This window comes from Oppia nitens, unplaced genomic scaffold (genome assembly GCF_028296485.1).
Source record: "Oppia nitens isolate AA-2021 unplaced genomic scaffold, nextdenovo-longstitch-racon4-pilon3 scaffold15_pilon_pilon_pilon, whole genome shotgun sequence".
Taxonomy (NCBI): Eukaryota; Metazoa; Arthropoda; class Arachnida; order Sarcoptiformes; family Oppiidae; genus Oppia; species Oppia nitens.
In genome coordinates, this window is record NW_026533194.1 from 27,980 (window position 1) to 45,648 (window position 17,669).

Sequence of the window (17,669 nt, forward strand, 5' to 3'; positions counted from 1 at the left end):
TTACATTAGTGTATATGTTTAGCTAAATTGAATTCATAAATATTTAACACATGTATTTTCATTAATTAATTAATTATTCACAATACGTTTACATAATTAACACACAGAATTACAAACAAAAAAAACTTTTCAACTAATTTTCATTGTTTTGTCAATTTTTTCTGTTAATATTAATATACAACAACGTATAACAAAAATTAAATATATTTCTTTAAGTTGAAAAACATATGTTTCTTTGACATAACTTTGACATAAAAAAACTACGTGTTTTAATTAAACGATAAAACTAGCCGTCAAATATATAACTATCAAAATTAGTGATAATATTACATAAAAATAATATTAACTCAAACACGCTTTAGCATATATTAATATATATATATGYAATATATATATATATATATACAGTCATCTGAAATATATACATTATTCTGTATTATACTAAATTTTTATATGTAATTACATTAACTCAAACACATAACTGGCAATCATTGCACATAAATATTATTATTATTAGTATAATTATAATACTAATACTTTGACTTTTATACCACTAAATTGATATGAAATTTCTTATATCCTATAATTTTCTATATATTTATATATTATACTATAATTATTTTTTTCAGGTAATCCATTGGCAACCATCACATGGTATCGCAATAACCGTAAGCTCACAAAACAGACAGTTATGATACGAGACAACAGCACAGTTGTGTCCGGCATAACACTGGACAGTATAGCCAGAGGTGACATCAATGCAGTGATCAAATGTCACGCCGCTAACAGTGAGCTAACCAAACCAGTTGTCAAATCAATCACAATTGATATAAATTGTAAGTTAATTATAGTCATTTGAGATATAGTCTGATTGCACACATATATAAATTATATATAACTTTAGATACCAGTATAGTAAACTACAATATATAAAACATTTTATTAACACAATGATAACCACATCAATAAATAAAAAAAAGAAAAAACTAATTGATAGTATTGTAAACTAATAATAGTTTTATTAGAAAATGTAATTAATTTAGTACTAAAATAGTTCAAAAGCTATATTTAGAATAAAACAATTTTCAGCAAAAAATAATAATATTTAAAATTATTAAAATATTTTTTATTTCTAACTAAAATTATTTGCTAAACATTTTTAATTATTAATTATATTTTTAATTTAATTTTCAGTTTCAGTATAATATAATATTATGAATTAAATTATTTTAAAAATGTAAATAAGATTTTATTTTTTTTCGTAAATTATACATAAAAAATTTAATAATTAAATCATGCAATTAAAAATAAAAATAAGAGATTAGAGTTTTTTGTTTGTTTAAAAAAAAAATATTTAACTTTTATAATAAAATTGTGTGAGAAAAATGTTGTCATTTTTCTAAAACATTAATTTTACTTATTATAAATTTAAGATTATATAGTAAACAAAATTATTTTATAACAAAATTATTATTTTATTAATTATAAAAATTAAAATTAATTTGTATCGTCAATATGTAATTTGATACAAATTGTATTACAAAAACTAATATATACTAATTTACTYTGCAATGTAATATAATAATCATTACTAAGTGTCTACTATATTATATAGTAGTTCAGTATTATTATTATTATTATTTAAACAATAATAGACTTACTTACAAAATCGTAAGCAAATATAATATAATTATTTATTTATTTATTGAGTTTGACAGTAGACTACTATTATTTGTAGTTTTGGCAAAAAAAAGAAATTTATAAAATAATAGAGAAATTTCTAGATAGTATCTAAAAGAATTTTCTATTTATGGGATCACCATGGTTAATTTTGTTTTCTCGATATTTGTAATCTTGTGAATAATTAAATATTATTATTAATATTTTAATTGTTAATTAAAATAAAAAAATAATTAATTTAATTATATTAAATTGTGTGATATATATATAATAAAATAATGAATACAATTTTAAAAACTGATTATTATTAGATAATTATAATTATTTTATATATACTGTATGTATCCCATTTTGAGAAATTCATTTTTGATAAATTTTTTAGAAACTTTCTCATAGAAATTTATTAGAAACTTTCTATTTGTCCATCTCTAATTATTTGGCAAATTGTGCTATATTGGCAGCACTTTGTAAATAATCAAATAATAGTATAAAAATGTTAAATAATAAATTTTGTTTGCAGACATTGACTRTACAATGATTTTGTTGAAAATTTTTGAAAATTATTCAGTAATATATATACATATATATATATATATTACTGAATATATTACTGTATATATATATATATAACTGTACATTATATAAATTATTTACATTTATACTGCACAGTATACACAGCAGTGATACCATATATAAGTTTAATTAAAAATTAATTAAATTGTAATAATTAATTTTAAATACATAAAAATTTTATGCACAATATTGTATTTAAAGTATGTCGTTATCTCTCAATATTTTTTAATTTAATTTAAAATTTTACTTCAAGTGTTTGATAAACATTTTCAACAATTATTATCAATTTTATCAACAGTGTATACTCTATATAAATATCTAATAGAAAATTATTTATTTTATTAAGAAATATTCTGTTAGTATAAATATATACAATATATATATATATATAATTTTATAATTTTGAAATTAAATTTTATTTTATTTTCAGAGACATATTTACAATAATAATAAAAAAATTATTTTTTACAAAATAAATTATTCATGACAAACGTAAATATTATTTGTTGTCTACAATAAGTTAAACAAATAGTGTAGAGTAATGTTTGCCCAAACATTACTAAATATTTATATATATATATATATATATAATAAAAAAATTATATCTATAAAATACTGCAAACAATTTTGTAAATTTTATTTTTTATTTTCTATTCATTACRGAATTAGCAGACAGTAATGAATTTATAAATTATTAATATAAACATTGAGTCTATCGATGTTTGTCAGTATCACCAATAGCTCAATCATAGCTCATTTACTAAACTATTTTTATTTTGTTTGTTTCTATTAAAATACATGATTACTCTAAAACATTCATTTGATAGATGTTTGTCTATTAGTTGTATTATTAATGATGACATAAACCTATTTTTTTGTGTTTATTAGCTTAATAACTATATTGTGTGCCTAAATAATTGTGTTTTTTTAATAATGTATTGTAATATTGTATCACTAATTTGTAATGAATATGTTTTGCCAAACACGATCAGTACGTCCATTGAAAGCCGTAATAGTGTCACTCAATAAGGATCGGTTGACTGCCGGGAGAAAACTGGAAGCCATCTGTCATACGTACGGTTCCCGACCCGCGGCTGTCATCGCATGGTTTATAGGCGACAAAAAGCTAACCAGTTTTAAGTAAGTGTCGATTCCCTTAACCATATTGTAATATATGTAATCTATTAAACATATAAACTACCGGTGTTACTATCATATATTATATATCATGTATTAACATGTATTGGTTGACATATTAATAACATTTAAATATTAATGACATGTAAAAGATAGATGATTGCAACACACATAATAGTTATATATTAATATAAATATAAATTTATATATTGATATATAATGTATTGATATAATATACTATAAATTCAATATTAGCGCCATTCATATGATAAAATTCATTCAATAAATTGTATATATAGTATTTCTAATATTTTTGTTGTTGTTTGATAATAAATAAAAAATTAATTTATGTTTTTTTAACATTTTTTTTGGGTGATTGATGAAAAATAATCTTATTAATCAATTTATTTAAGGGGGTATATCATCAATAGGACATTACGCACTGATAATTTAATATGTTTTAGTTATACTGTTAATAATAATATATCTATATATTGTATATATATATATATATGATATAAATATTTTTTTGTCAATGTATTACATAATGATGATGATGATTGATTTATTACTTACCAAATATCCATTAGGTTAAGTCGATAATTGAATGTTTTATGAAATAAAATAAAAATTAAATAAAAGTTTTATAAACAAAATCACAGAATATTTTTTATTATATATATAATATATTTTGTATTCAGTTTAGATATTTTTGTTGTTTGTAACAAAACAACAAATCGATTGTTTTATTTCAAAATTCGTGTTTTGTTTTGTGATGAGAATAGATTTCTAKATATATCCATACATTATATATATTTAAAATACATTTAAACTACCAGTGCTATTGTCTCATATGCAACTACAGTATTATACTAATATATCGATGCTTTAAACTGTATAAACATTGTATTTCTATAACAAATTGCAGCAACAAAATCAATAACCCATTAATTTAATGATTTTAAATCTATTGCCAAAATAAAATTGTGTTTTCTATTTGTTATATAAGTTGTTGGTTGAGTATACTAATAATGCATATTTATTTTCAGGTCCATTACTATATACGATATACAGTATTATAGACAGTATTATAATGAAAGAGTTAGAAAAAAAGTGAAAYAAATTTATAAATAAATATACAAATAACAAGAATATTCTATTATAAGATATTTTATTATTGAGAAGTTAATAGTTTATCATTAAAGCCAATTGTCGTAAATCTATTTATTTCAACATGGCTATTTATTTAAATTACCCATTTGTTTGTTTATTTTTGCATATTTGATGTCAACTACATAAAATTGTAATTTAAATGAATGCAAAATTTAAGTTTAATTTAAATAAAAATTAGTATATATATAAACAATACAAATACTGTTTAAATTTTATACAAATATATATACTTATATATATATATTTATCATTAATAAATTTATTTTATAAATCTAACTACTTAACKACTAACTTATTAATTGATTTTCACATTAAGTGCAGATAAACCTTTAAATATCATTTGTTGAAAATAAATTTTAGATTTTATATTAATACTGTATATTATGCCAAATAATATCTATTTAATTTTATATACATTTGTATGTATGTGACGAGAGTATCGATTTAAAACAACAACAAAAAAACTTATAAATAAAAAATATAGAATATTCTGTGAAACTTTGATATGCTTTTTTAAAAAAATAAAACAACAAAAAAGGGTTAAATATATATATATATATATAAATTGACATTTTATTGACACTTTCGAAGAGTGCCACTAAAATAAATGGTTTGAAAGCACCAGCAGTTTTGAACACTACATACAAATACAAGAAAAGCTGCCAAAACTTTTATTTAACGCCATTATACAGAGCCATACACTGTAAAAGATTTACAAAAAAATAAATAAACTGACAATAGTTTGTCTTTTCACATATAATATTAAAAATCTAATATAACTATGATATATATATTTCTATATATTTGTCAATAAGTTTTTCAAAACACATATATAACATATATATATATATATATTTGTATAATATGTACACAGAGATACTCATTTGGAGGGCAACGGCACCAAAAGTATCGTAACATTTGTACCGACGCCTGAAGATAATGGTTTAGACCTACGATGTCGTGCAGAAAATCCCAAATTATCTAACAGTGCCGCTGAAGACCGCATAAATCTTGACGTCAAATGTAAGACAACACTTGATTTGATAAGAAGTTATTTATTTTTCTCATCTCCCGGGCTCTAACTATCTCCCTGTGTGCCAAAACTCCCAGTGCTCTCGCATTTCACTATTGATGGTCGATGGGCAATAGTCAGTGAGTGTAAGGAGAGAGAGAGACAGAGAGAGAGAGAGAGAGAGAGAGAGAGAGAGAGAGAGGGGAAGGAGAGAAAGAGAGGATGAGTGAGTGAGTGAGAGAGCTATGAGAAATGATAACCGCTTTAGTTTTATGGCGTATATGTCTATTATCCACGAGCTTAAGGTTTTTAACAAAAAATAAATATTAGGTCATATACTTGAATGACTTGTAGTGTACAGTACAGTACGTCTTTTAGTGAGAGCACAGGGATGCTATGTTGAATCTGTGTGTGTGTTGATTGTGTCAATGATATGAGACTATGTAGTATAAAGTGTTAATGTATAGGTATAAAGTAATAGTGTTAAGTAATACCTAAATCTCAATAAACTGGTGACTGACTACTCGTTTGTTTTGTAGCTCTTGATTATTGTTGACATAAAATTTATTATTTCATTTAACACAATAATAATCTCTAATATTTTTTCATTGCACTTACAGTACAGTATATGATATAACTTGTAGTGCCGTAAAATATAAATTGGATATACTGGACACACTCTTTTTATGTGTGTGTATATGTCATATAGAGACAATGGTGTCTCGGTGGCCGAAAGGCTAAGTTGTCGGCTTTTAACCAATATACAGTATAGCTAAAGAAAAACATAGTTAGGGATCTCAATACCCGGTACATGCAATCTTTGTGAAAACGGGGGATACAAATCCTAGATTGATATAAAGACAATAATAGAGAGAGAGAGAGAGAGAGAGAGAGAGAGAGAGAGAGAGAGAGAGAGAGAGAGAGAGAGAGAGAGAGAGACCATAACCCGATGCCAATGTAATACTCACTATCTGTTAGCACCCAATGATAAATGATAGTCAATATATAGATATTTATATTTCAAAACACTAGTAGTTTATAAGCCAACTAAGCTCTAGAACAGTACAGTTAGGTGCAAATATGTTTGGCACATAACAGTTCATATAGAAATTAATAACATAAAGATATGATATCAAAATTAACTGCCAAACAAACATTTTTCTGTTGTAATATAAATATATTTTACAATAAATTAATTTCTAACAAATTTCACACTCAGTTGTTGTTGTCGTTGTTTTCTAGACTTACAACAAAACATTAATCGATAGCATCGCTTGTTGTTGTTGTTATTAATATCGTTATTATTATTATTATTATTATTATTATTATTATTATTATTATTATTATTATTACACTATAGTTTTACTGCTGTTAATTATGAAAATGCAAAATAATACTATATATTATATTTTTGACACAACAATTTTCGTATAATATTTTTTTTAAAAAAAGCCATTAACGAATTTTTAATAATTTTTATTTATTATTTTTGCTTTCAATTTTCTCTTTCTATGTCGCGCCATATGGATGTGCCATAAACACACACATACTTATTGAATACCTACCGTTACCCCCAAAAATAAAAACAAATAAAAATAAAAAACAGTTATGCCAAACGTGACACTGGTTATGGGCTCAGGGAACAACGATGATGTCGACTATTCATCGATGACGGCAACCGTTAACGAGTCCAATGAGATACTATTGGAGTGTAATGTCAGCAGTAATCCCAAACCTACAAGAATTAGATGGCTGTTCAATAGGAAAGAGCTCATACAAGATGTTGCTAAAGGTATGGACAAACATACTGTTATACTGTTAGTTGTTGTGCGCCAACTGTGCGTTTCGTTGAACCCGAACAACCCTTTTTGTGTTAGTATTGTATTAACGCTTTTCTAATAAATAATCTAACATAAGGTAAAGGAGCTAATAATAATAATAATAATACTGTTATGTCATATGGTATAATAGTTTAGCACTAGTAGATCAAACGTCAAGTGCATACAATTGGTTGATATAATAAATATGTATACAGAAAAATACAAAAGAATATTCTTTACAAATATTAAATATATATAACTTATATCCATATTTACAATATATATACAGTGTATATGACTTTCGATTTATATTAGAAATATAAGTGTTATTATTATAGATATCAACTGTATTATAGTTATTCTGTAGTTTTTGCTATTAATATTAAACACTATATACATAGTTAATGTTATGCATTACTAACTATTGTTAAACTCTACAACTAATGGTAATTCAGTTAACGCTCATTCAGATCCTGTGCCACATATTTGACTAACTTTATCAGTGAACGCCAAAAAAAGGACTACCAGTGCTTTTCATACTTACAAAATAGTGCTTAAATATATCAATATTATATATATAATATTGATATTACTTTTAGTAGTTAAGCAATATTATACTATTATACAATACACTAGTAGTTAACTTTAAACGATACTAGCATTGTTAATTTTTTCTCGATGTTAGCAGATTTTATATGTCAAACACTTTTATGCACTTATAGATAATTAAAGACAATAAATTTTTGTACCACTATTTACAGTAGTATTTGACATAAAATTTTAGTTGACATTCACTTACAATTTAATTGCAAACATATAAAATGCTATAACGCATTGTACTGTACATAACGATTTTCAAATGCATTATTATACGACAGTATAGTTAGTGTATAGCTATTATTAATTTGTATAATATTTATTATTTTACGATAATTATAGACATAGTTATATAGATATAATATAACATTTTAATAAACTTAATGTACTGTACGACTACTACTACTTAATATTTATAATATTCAAAATATTTAACAAAATTTGTTGACAAATATTTCTATAAATGATTTATACTCTATTTAATATTAATCATATAACCTTTTAAGTATTTATTTATTTATATATATAATCAGTAACAAAATTTTTGCTAACAATTATGCGAAAAATATATCTAATATTTTCAATTATTATTACATTTTGCTGATATATTTATGATATATATTTAATTTTGACTTTTCCTATTACTGACTCAGTATTGTGTTAACTACCAGTTCACTAATACACTACAATACAGTATTTTTATTTATATTAAGGACAGTCATAGACGACAGTCATAGACATCATCAATAGCTTCTTTATATATATATTTATGTCTTACCATTCAATGACATTCATTAGTACTGGTATTCACTAACTAATCAAAGCAATAGAGAGAAAGAGAGAGAGAGTTATATTATATAACTTTGACTATACAGTAGATGTTATAATAGTAATCATATTGTACTGTACATCACATACTCATACCATTGATTGTTACACATAATGACAGTGTGTTTAATAAACTCTTATTTTTTTGTCTCTTTCTTTTTCTCTATTTTTATTGCATGTGTTTGTCCTATAATACGAGCACAGGTATCATCATTGGGAACAGTACTTTGATCATAAAGAATACCAGACGGGAATCGGAAGGAAGATATCAATGCGTGGCCTATAATAGTGAGGGAAGAGGAGATTCTGGCGAACTCTTTGTTCAAGTATTCTGTAAGTAATGACAGTTCCCGTCACATACATAGACACAAACACATACCGACAACATCGACAACATAATAAAAAAAATAACACAGCGTTACATACGTACATACACTGACAACTGAGCCATAAACTTGGGCTTTATATTTTTTGATGATATTTTACTGAATTAGTGAATAAGTGTGTGTATGTTATAGATATGACTTTTTTCATTAGACAACACAAAGTACTGTATAATTCTGTATATACAGTATATTATACTAACAGTTGATATAATGAAAGACAAACCAACAATTTTAAGGTATAAATGTTATTACTTTGCTTTAGTCAGTATAAAATACAGTAGTAAAACATTTTTGGCAAAACTTTAATATTTGTGTCCATAGAGAGAGAGAGAGAGAGAGAGAGAGAGAGAGAGAGAGAAAGAAAGAAAGAAAGAGAGAGCATTAATCCATACTTTAATATCATATAATACATAACTTTACTTTGAATGACTTATTAATGATGCCAACTATGAAATGGACAGTTAGTTAGCCTTATGTAGCATCGATTTAATGATGTTTCCTGTGTTAATGTCGTTATAAACAAAATATAATAGCATAAATAAAAATATTATATTTTTTTAGATTAAATGTTGCAATTATTATAAATTATATTGTAAAATATTAAATATTTTTTATTAAAGATTTTATAAAATAATTATTTAAACTTTTTATTTATAGTAATAATTTAATTTTGTAAACTATATACAGTATTATATAGAATTAAAGACGCTTAAGTTGTTATATTTGCTACTATTTAGCATTAAAATATAAATTTATTTTTTATATATTTGCAATATAAATATTAGTCTATATTTATCATGTATTTTTCGTAAAATTATAAATAAAAAACAAAAAATAACATTAGTATAAAGTATTATCACATAAGAGTAGAGAAGGGCAAATAGAAAGTTTCTAATAAATTTCCATCTATAGATATTTAACTTTTTTGTTATACTATGGGATCCCCATATCTATAGATATTGTAAAACTATAAATATATTAATGAGACATTTAATACTATACATATAATATTATACTATATAATGTAGATTACTGTATAATACTATATTATACAAATGGGATACCTATATAAATAATTATTTAATAATAATCAGTTTTGTAAAAGTTTATTCACCATTTTATTATATCATAGTTTAATATAATTAAATAAATAATTTTTTACTTTAATTAATAATTAAAATACTGATACTAATATTTAAATATTACTTATAAAAACAATGTTAAAGATAACAAATATCGAGAAAACAAAACTAACCATGGGGATCCCATAAATAGAAATTTCTTTTAGAAACTTTCTAGAAATTTCTCTATTATTTTATAAATTTTTCTTTTTTGCCAACACTACATAAGAGTTATCATTTAAATGCAAATTCAAATTTTAAACAAATATCTCATGAGTTTTTATTTAATAAAATATTTAAAAATACAAACAATTTTTTTTATTTAAATAAAACAAATTAGAAACTATTTAAAAATCGTATAAATTATATTTTTTTTATTAGTTTGAATATATTCAGTAAATAGTTATTACTGTGTAATAATATCAGACTTTTATTTATTTATTGATTAAACATTTATTCAAATCGTATTTTTTGTAAACACATTTGTTTGTAAAATTTACATTAAACTAATATAATTTATATATATGTATACTGTAATTGTAATGACTTAAATAAGTAAAAAATACTTTAACAATTTAATGCTTTTTAATTATAAAATAATGATAAATATAAATTTATAGCTTAAATTCTATAACATTTGTAAATAAAATAGTTTATCTTGCACATTTGCATTTACTACATTATTAATTAACTATAATTGTTAATATATATTTTTTTGATAAATATTAACATAAGAAATAAAAATAATATTTGGTTAAATCAAATATAGTGTAATTATATACATAATACATAACACATACACACAATATAAAAAAATTATATAACCAAAAATCAATACAAAGTGCAAAACACACAGTAAATGAACAAATTTTATATCTAAAAATGTAGACAAAATATGATGAAATATTTTATATAAGATAAAAACAAAATAAAAAATAATGTATCAAAATAAAATTTTTTAGCTAATATTACTGTATATTATTTGCTTAGTGTGTTTATGTGTGTATGTTTTGTTGTTAAAAATATATATTAATATATTTAAAAAATACTATTATCTATTATTTTTATTTTTAAATAAATTTTTATATTAATATGAATTTACAAGAAAAAGTTTTTAATTTTTAAATGTAATAATAATAATAAAAACACGAAGTTTTTATTTTCATTAAAATTTATTATATGTCAAACAGTTTTGTTAGAAAAGTTAATATTTAAAAAAAAAATAATATTTTGCAAATAAATTGTATATTATAACAATAATAATTCTAAATAAAATATATATTACAGAAAAATATTTGTTAAATTAGATTTTAATATGAATTTAGTGTTTTTTGAGAAAATAAAATTATTAAAAAATTTAATATTTTTTTGTAAATACGTATAAAATTTAATAATAATGCTTCATGTGGTATTTATATTATATTAGATTTTATTTTATATTATTAAAAAATATATACTGTATATGATAATAATAAAAAAGTTATAGTAAACATTAGGTGTAACATTATGTGATGACCCAAAACATTAACTTTTTTATATTAAAATTAATGATTATTTTAAACGCACACATAATTAAAAAAAATAAATAAATAACAACATAAACTGTACTAATATCATTAAAATTGATTATTGTATAATTATATCGTTAAATAATATTATATTATAAAATATTATTATTATTTTAATATTGTAGATAAAAAAATCTATTTACGAATACATACAACCCATGGGAAAGTAGTTTTCCTATCACTCGACTGACAATAAAATTATATTAGATTTGATAGTTATTCAATTATTTGCTAATATATTTGTGTGATATAATCACGTAATGCTTTTATAGTAGTCTATGTGTGTCCACAACACACACAAAAAAACTCTGTATTTTTAAAAAAAATAAATACAATTTCTATTCTAACATATTATTTAACAATATTTTTTATACATTGTTCGTGTAGTACGTAGTTATCTATTGTCTATTTATATATATATATCTCGTTTTTATATCAAAACTAATCTAATTTAGCGATTTTTTGCTGTAAGAAATCGATATCTAATACAGATCTCTCTCTCTCTCTCTCTCTCTCTCTCTCTCTCTCTCTCTCTCTCTCTCTCTCTCTATGTTTGTATGTGTTTTGTGAGTAAAAATAGCCATATCATTCAAAAAAGCTTACTATCCTTTTTTAAAAAACTATCATTGTTTGATGAGATACGGTATATATAGTTTGTTTAACACTCGATGTCGTATTTTGATACGTTTTTTGTAACGGTATTTGTGAATAGTATTTTACAAATATCATATTGTTTTCTGTTTGTAAACACAAGTAGACATATCAATCAAACATTTGTGATAACAATATGTCCACCGAAGCTGACCAGTCTCCCGAAGAAGAACATATTCGGCATTGTATTTTATACGAATTTGATCGAATGAAGAAATTGGGCCGAATTAATGCCACCGAAGCGACAAAACGGATCAATGAAGTATACCCCGAATCAATTGGTGTTCGAAAAGTTCAGAGATGGTTTGATCGATTTAAATCGAATGACAGATCTCTTGTGGATAAGAGTCGAGGACACCCTACTATTGTCATCGATAATGAAGTTCTTTTGAAAGAAATAGAAGCGGATCCGAGGCAAACTCTTCACGATTTGTCACATAAGTATGGGGTTTGTCGAACTACAGTATATAACCATTTGACCGAAATTGGCAAAGTATATAAAATCGGAAAATGGGTACCACATGATTTGTCACCCGAACAAAGAGCCAATCGAGTAGAGACATGTCGACGTTTGCTGTCAGATCTCAAAGACGTTCCATTTTTGGAACAAATAGTGACAATGGATGAGAAGTGGGTGTATTACGAAAACCCTGTCATAGGTGGTCAATGGGTCGATCCTGAAGAACCTGCGATACAGACGCCGAAAAGAAACCTCAATCCTAGGAAGGCAATGCTGTGTGTTTGGTGGGATTGGATTAGTATTATTCATTATGAAGTTCTCGAATATGGTCGGACGATAACATCTGAGCTCTATTGTCAACAATTGGACAGACTTAAAGAAGTATTGATGGTAAAACGTCCAAGATTAATTAATTGTAATAGGATTAGATATCAAAGAGACAACGCGTCGAGTCATACTTCAAGAATGACTCAAAATAAAATGAAAGAGTTGGGTTGGAAGGTTGTACCTCACCCACCATACTCTCCAGACATCGCACCTTCAGATTATTATTTGTTCCGAAATTTACAGACGTTTCTTAATGGAAAAACATTCACTGGAATCGATGATATCAAAAAAACCATCGATGAGTTTTTTGGCTCTCAATCAAAGGACTACTTTCAGAAGGGGATTATGGCTTTGCCTGAAAAATGGCAGAAAGTCATTGCTAATGATGGACATTATATAGATAATTAAATTTTATTGTATAATGGTTAATTTTACATTTGAAATATTAGAAATAAAACGACACCAAGTAATGAACAACTCATACTACAATATAATACGCGCGCGTGAATCGACTCGGGTGAGCGGCTCTTGAGTCCGTCTGGGCTGACCAACCAATCATGAACGTAGAGCTACTCGCGGGACGACCGCCGATGACCAGTTGGTTTTCGGACACGTTTGTGTCCGAAACTGAGCCCTTCAGGGCTCGGGCGCTACCCTACCGCTAGCACGCGTACGGTTGTAGTTGTTGATTAAGTTGACACAATTTAAAGTGAATTAACTATTTGTTTTAGTTATATAAGTTTTATTCAAGTGGTTATCTAAAACTAGTCCAATAATACATTAGTGAATATATAGAGTCTGAAACTCAACTAAAAACTAATACAAAATACTGAGAGTCTCAGTAGTCTCAGTCGGACGTGTTATGTGAGTGTCATCTCATCTGTGTCTCTGTCTCCCTGAGTTGGGAACAGTAGGCTTTTATATAGGCTGGAATGGTATGCAGTATATACTAGATGTGGGCTGTACTTTACAGCCAATAACATGCAACAATATAACTAAAATATTCATTATACTGTACCCCACCACACCTTAATAAAAGCCCCCCGTTTAACAAAAATGTATAATTATAAACTTATAATAAGATTAAATGGTAAACAATTTCCGCTTTTAATTAATAGGGGAAACCCGAGATCCGGGAGAAAACCTATTGACAACAATAGCTGAAGCGGTCTCAGATTGCAATAATGTATAATTTGCATAAAAACTTCTATTGTCCCAAATTTGGGACACTAACTTTAGTTAAATTAAAACCTATTCTAATTTTCGGACAAATTATATATTAATGCAAACACTTGTTTATACAATACAAGTGCTATTGTTGACCCATAAAAATATATAGTTAAATAAAATTTAAAATTAATTATAATATAAAATTATTGTTTAAATAATTATTCGTATTAAAATATTAAAAGGTTTTAAAATAATTAAAATATGTAATATATAAAATATAATTTAATTAAATTGTATTTAAGTATACTAAGTATATTTCAGTTTATCGTTAATGTACATAACATTGACATTAAATCCAATAAAATGTTGATCATTGGTTTATTTCTTGAGACGCGTAGTATTGACAGTATAGTTGAATTAACAGATCCAATTGTTGATACCGATGACAACTATTTGCAGTGTCGTCGTTTAGGTCAATGTTATCAATATAGGCAGTAGTTACTGTGCTTCTTAAAGTGATAATGTGTTGTTGCAATAGATATTATGATACCACCAATATTGTATTGTAGTACCAAAATATGTCAATGATAATATTTTGTTGTTGTTATGATTGAGTAAGATGTTTCATATAAACTTTTTTACAATTATAATTCTTATTACATTTTTGTGATTAAATAATTTTTATAATAATAAATTAATATAATATTGTATAAAACAATTGTTCAGTAAAAAACAATTTTTAATATAAATGTTAAGGTAAAATTATTTTCGAATATATTAAAAATTATATAATTATAAATATTATAGAATAGTAATAAATAATAGGTTTGTCTCAATTTAATTTCAAACAAAATTAAATAATAATATTTGAGACAATTTTCTATACTTTAAATAAATATTTATTATAAATCGTTATAAAATAATTTGAGACATTAGTCTTAAATACTGATAGATATGTCTCAATTTACTGTCTGAAATTTCAGACAAAAGTATATATAAATATTTGTGATAAATTTTGTGAATTTAATTAAACTAAATTAGATAAATATAATTATTATTTTATAACCTTACATTTAATTTATTATAATACTTTTCGAACATTAGTCCAATTAGTAGTTACAAATTGATGTACACATTTTTTTAATTCAATAAATTTAATTTATTTATTTATACCATTTTTTTATTAATTTTATTTTAAATGTACCTTAATAATAATTATCAATTCAAAACTAAAAAAGGATCACTAAATTCAGTGTAAATCATTTTGGCCATTAACGAGGACATAAATTTAATAATCATACTTAATTATTTTGAATCAACTAATTATTTAACCCATTATAAACATTAATTTATTTTATATTTAATTGTTCAAAAATCAAGTCTCAATTTTATACAAATTTTCTCATTCCTTAAATTAATTTCTTAATTTAAGTCTATCATATTTAACTTTTTATTTCAAACCTCAAATTATATTTGAGTAATTTAATCTTCAATTATTTCATTCCTTAAATTATTTTCTAATTTAAGTCTAATTTTAAACATTTTATGCGCAACTGTTTATATTTCATAAATTATATGTAAGTAATAGGTACCTTATTAATTTACATACTAAACACTAATTGAGACCGACCATTTTTTTTAGGACATTAACATTTATTTTAAACAAAAATTTAAATATTCACTTCTAGGGTTTTAATTTCATACAATAGGTACTTTAATGTTAATCTGCAATTATTTAAAATATTTATTTCATACTTAATTAATCAATTATCAAATCAAAATTTTAACAAATATCGAACTTTACTTTTTTTAAATCTTACAATTTAAAGTTTATATAATTTTACTTAAATACATAATTAATAGGTCATAAAATGTACTTGTTATTAACATTTTATTTATTTTAGTTTCCTGTATATTCAGACAATAATTATTTCATTCTCATTTTCAGACACTATATTCTGACACACTATTTTCAGACACTATTTTCATACATACTATTTTCAGACACATTATTTTCAAACACACTATTTTCGTTAACTATAAATTAAGCAGTGATTATTGCTGGAAAAGTAGTTAAGCCGTCAATAAAATTATTATATTTGTCAATAAATAAAAAGGGAACATAGACAACGGCTTATGTAGAGACTAACTCTTACTAATTTACCTGATCTGCTGATGCAGATCCAGGTGACTGAAGAATAGCTCTTGTAGCTGATTTTAGCGTAGTGCTTCGTTTGTGATAGCACGAACGGGCAAGATGACCAGGTTTGTGACAAAAATCACAAACAGGTCTACCTTCAACAGTTTGTCTATATTGATATCTGTAACTATCATAATTACGGTATTTATTCATAAACTGTTCAAACATTGAACATAATTTAGAAATATTTTGGGACTCTGTGCTATTAATTTTTGACTCATTTTGTTTTTGCTCAGTTTGAATCTTATTTAGAGACTGTTCATTATGCTCAACGCTATTTATAAATAGGTAATTATGAGATTGTCTTATCTGAGATAAGAATTCGGACTCTTCTATTGACTTAAGTTTACTTAATAAATCAATACAATCTTTCGGCTCAAATATAACTACTTTTTCTAACATTCCAGATATTAGCCCTCTCATAATATGTGTCAGCTTTTCTTGTTCATCCATAAGGGGATTAAATTTCTCACATAATCTAATTATATCATAATAATAGTTACTGACTGACTCATTGAGCTGCTGGTATCTCGTAATTAATTTTAATTGCTGAAATGATTTGTAATTTTTAGGTCTAAAAGCGCTTTTGAGACCCTCATAAATGTCATTTAATGACAATTTATTTTCATATGTGGCATCTGTTTTAAGTTTAACAAAATTTCTATACCACATCTCAGCAATGCCTTCTAAGTGTACAGGGAGTCTCAACTTTTTCATTTCATTGCTCCAGTTATTACATCTCGCAATATAACTGTAATGATCAATCCAATCATCTATATCACCACTCCCATCAAAATTTTGAGGGGTTACTGAGCCGACTGTGATTATAGACTTAAATTCATGTTTGCCTTTACTTTCAAACATCTGGTTATTGTTAGTAAGTGTATTAGAGCTGTTAGTTACACTATCACAAGTAATATTTGAAACAATTTTTGGGTTATTTTGAGTGTTACTTCCATGCAATGA

General features: G+C 24.4%; 1 protein-coding gene across 1 annotated transcript in view; it reads left to right on the plus strand.

Moving 5' to 3' along the window:
- LOC128963893 (contactin-2-like) overlaps positions 1 to 17,669 on the plus strand; it is a 35,247-nt gene that overhangs the window by 12,064 nt on the left and 5,514 nt on the right. The window contains exons 5-9 of the mRNA XM_054310437.1: positions 630 to 836; positions 3,246 to 3,393; positions 5,438 to 5,586; positions 7,182 to 7,367; positions 9,025 to 9,153. Coding sequence (XP_054166412.1) covers positions 630 to 836; positions 3,246 to 3,393; positions 5,438 to 5,586; positions 7,182 to 7,367; positions 9,025 to 9,153 — 819 coding nt within the window. The remainder of the gene's footprint in view (positions 1 to 629; positions 837 to 3,245; positions 3,394 to 5,437; positions 5,587 to 7,181; positions 7,368 to 9,024; positions 9,154 to 17,669) is intronic.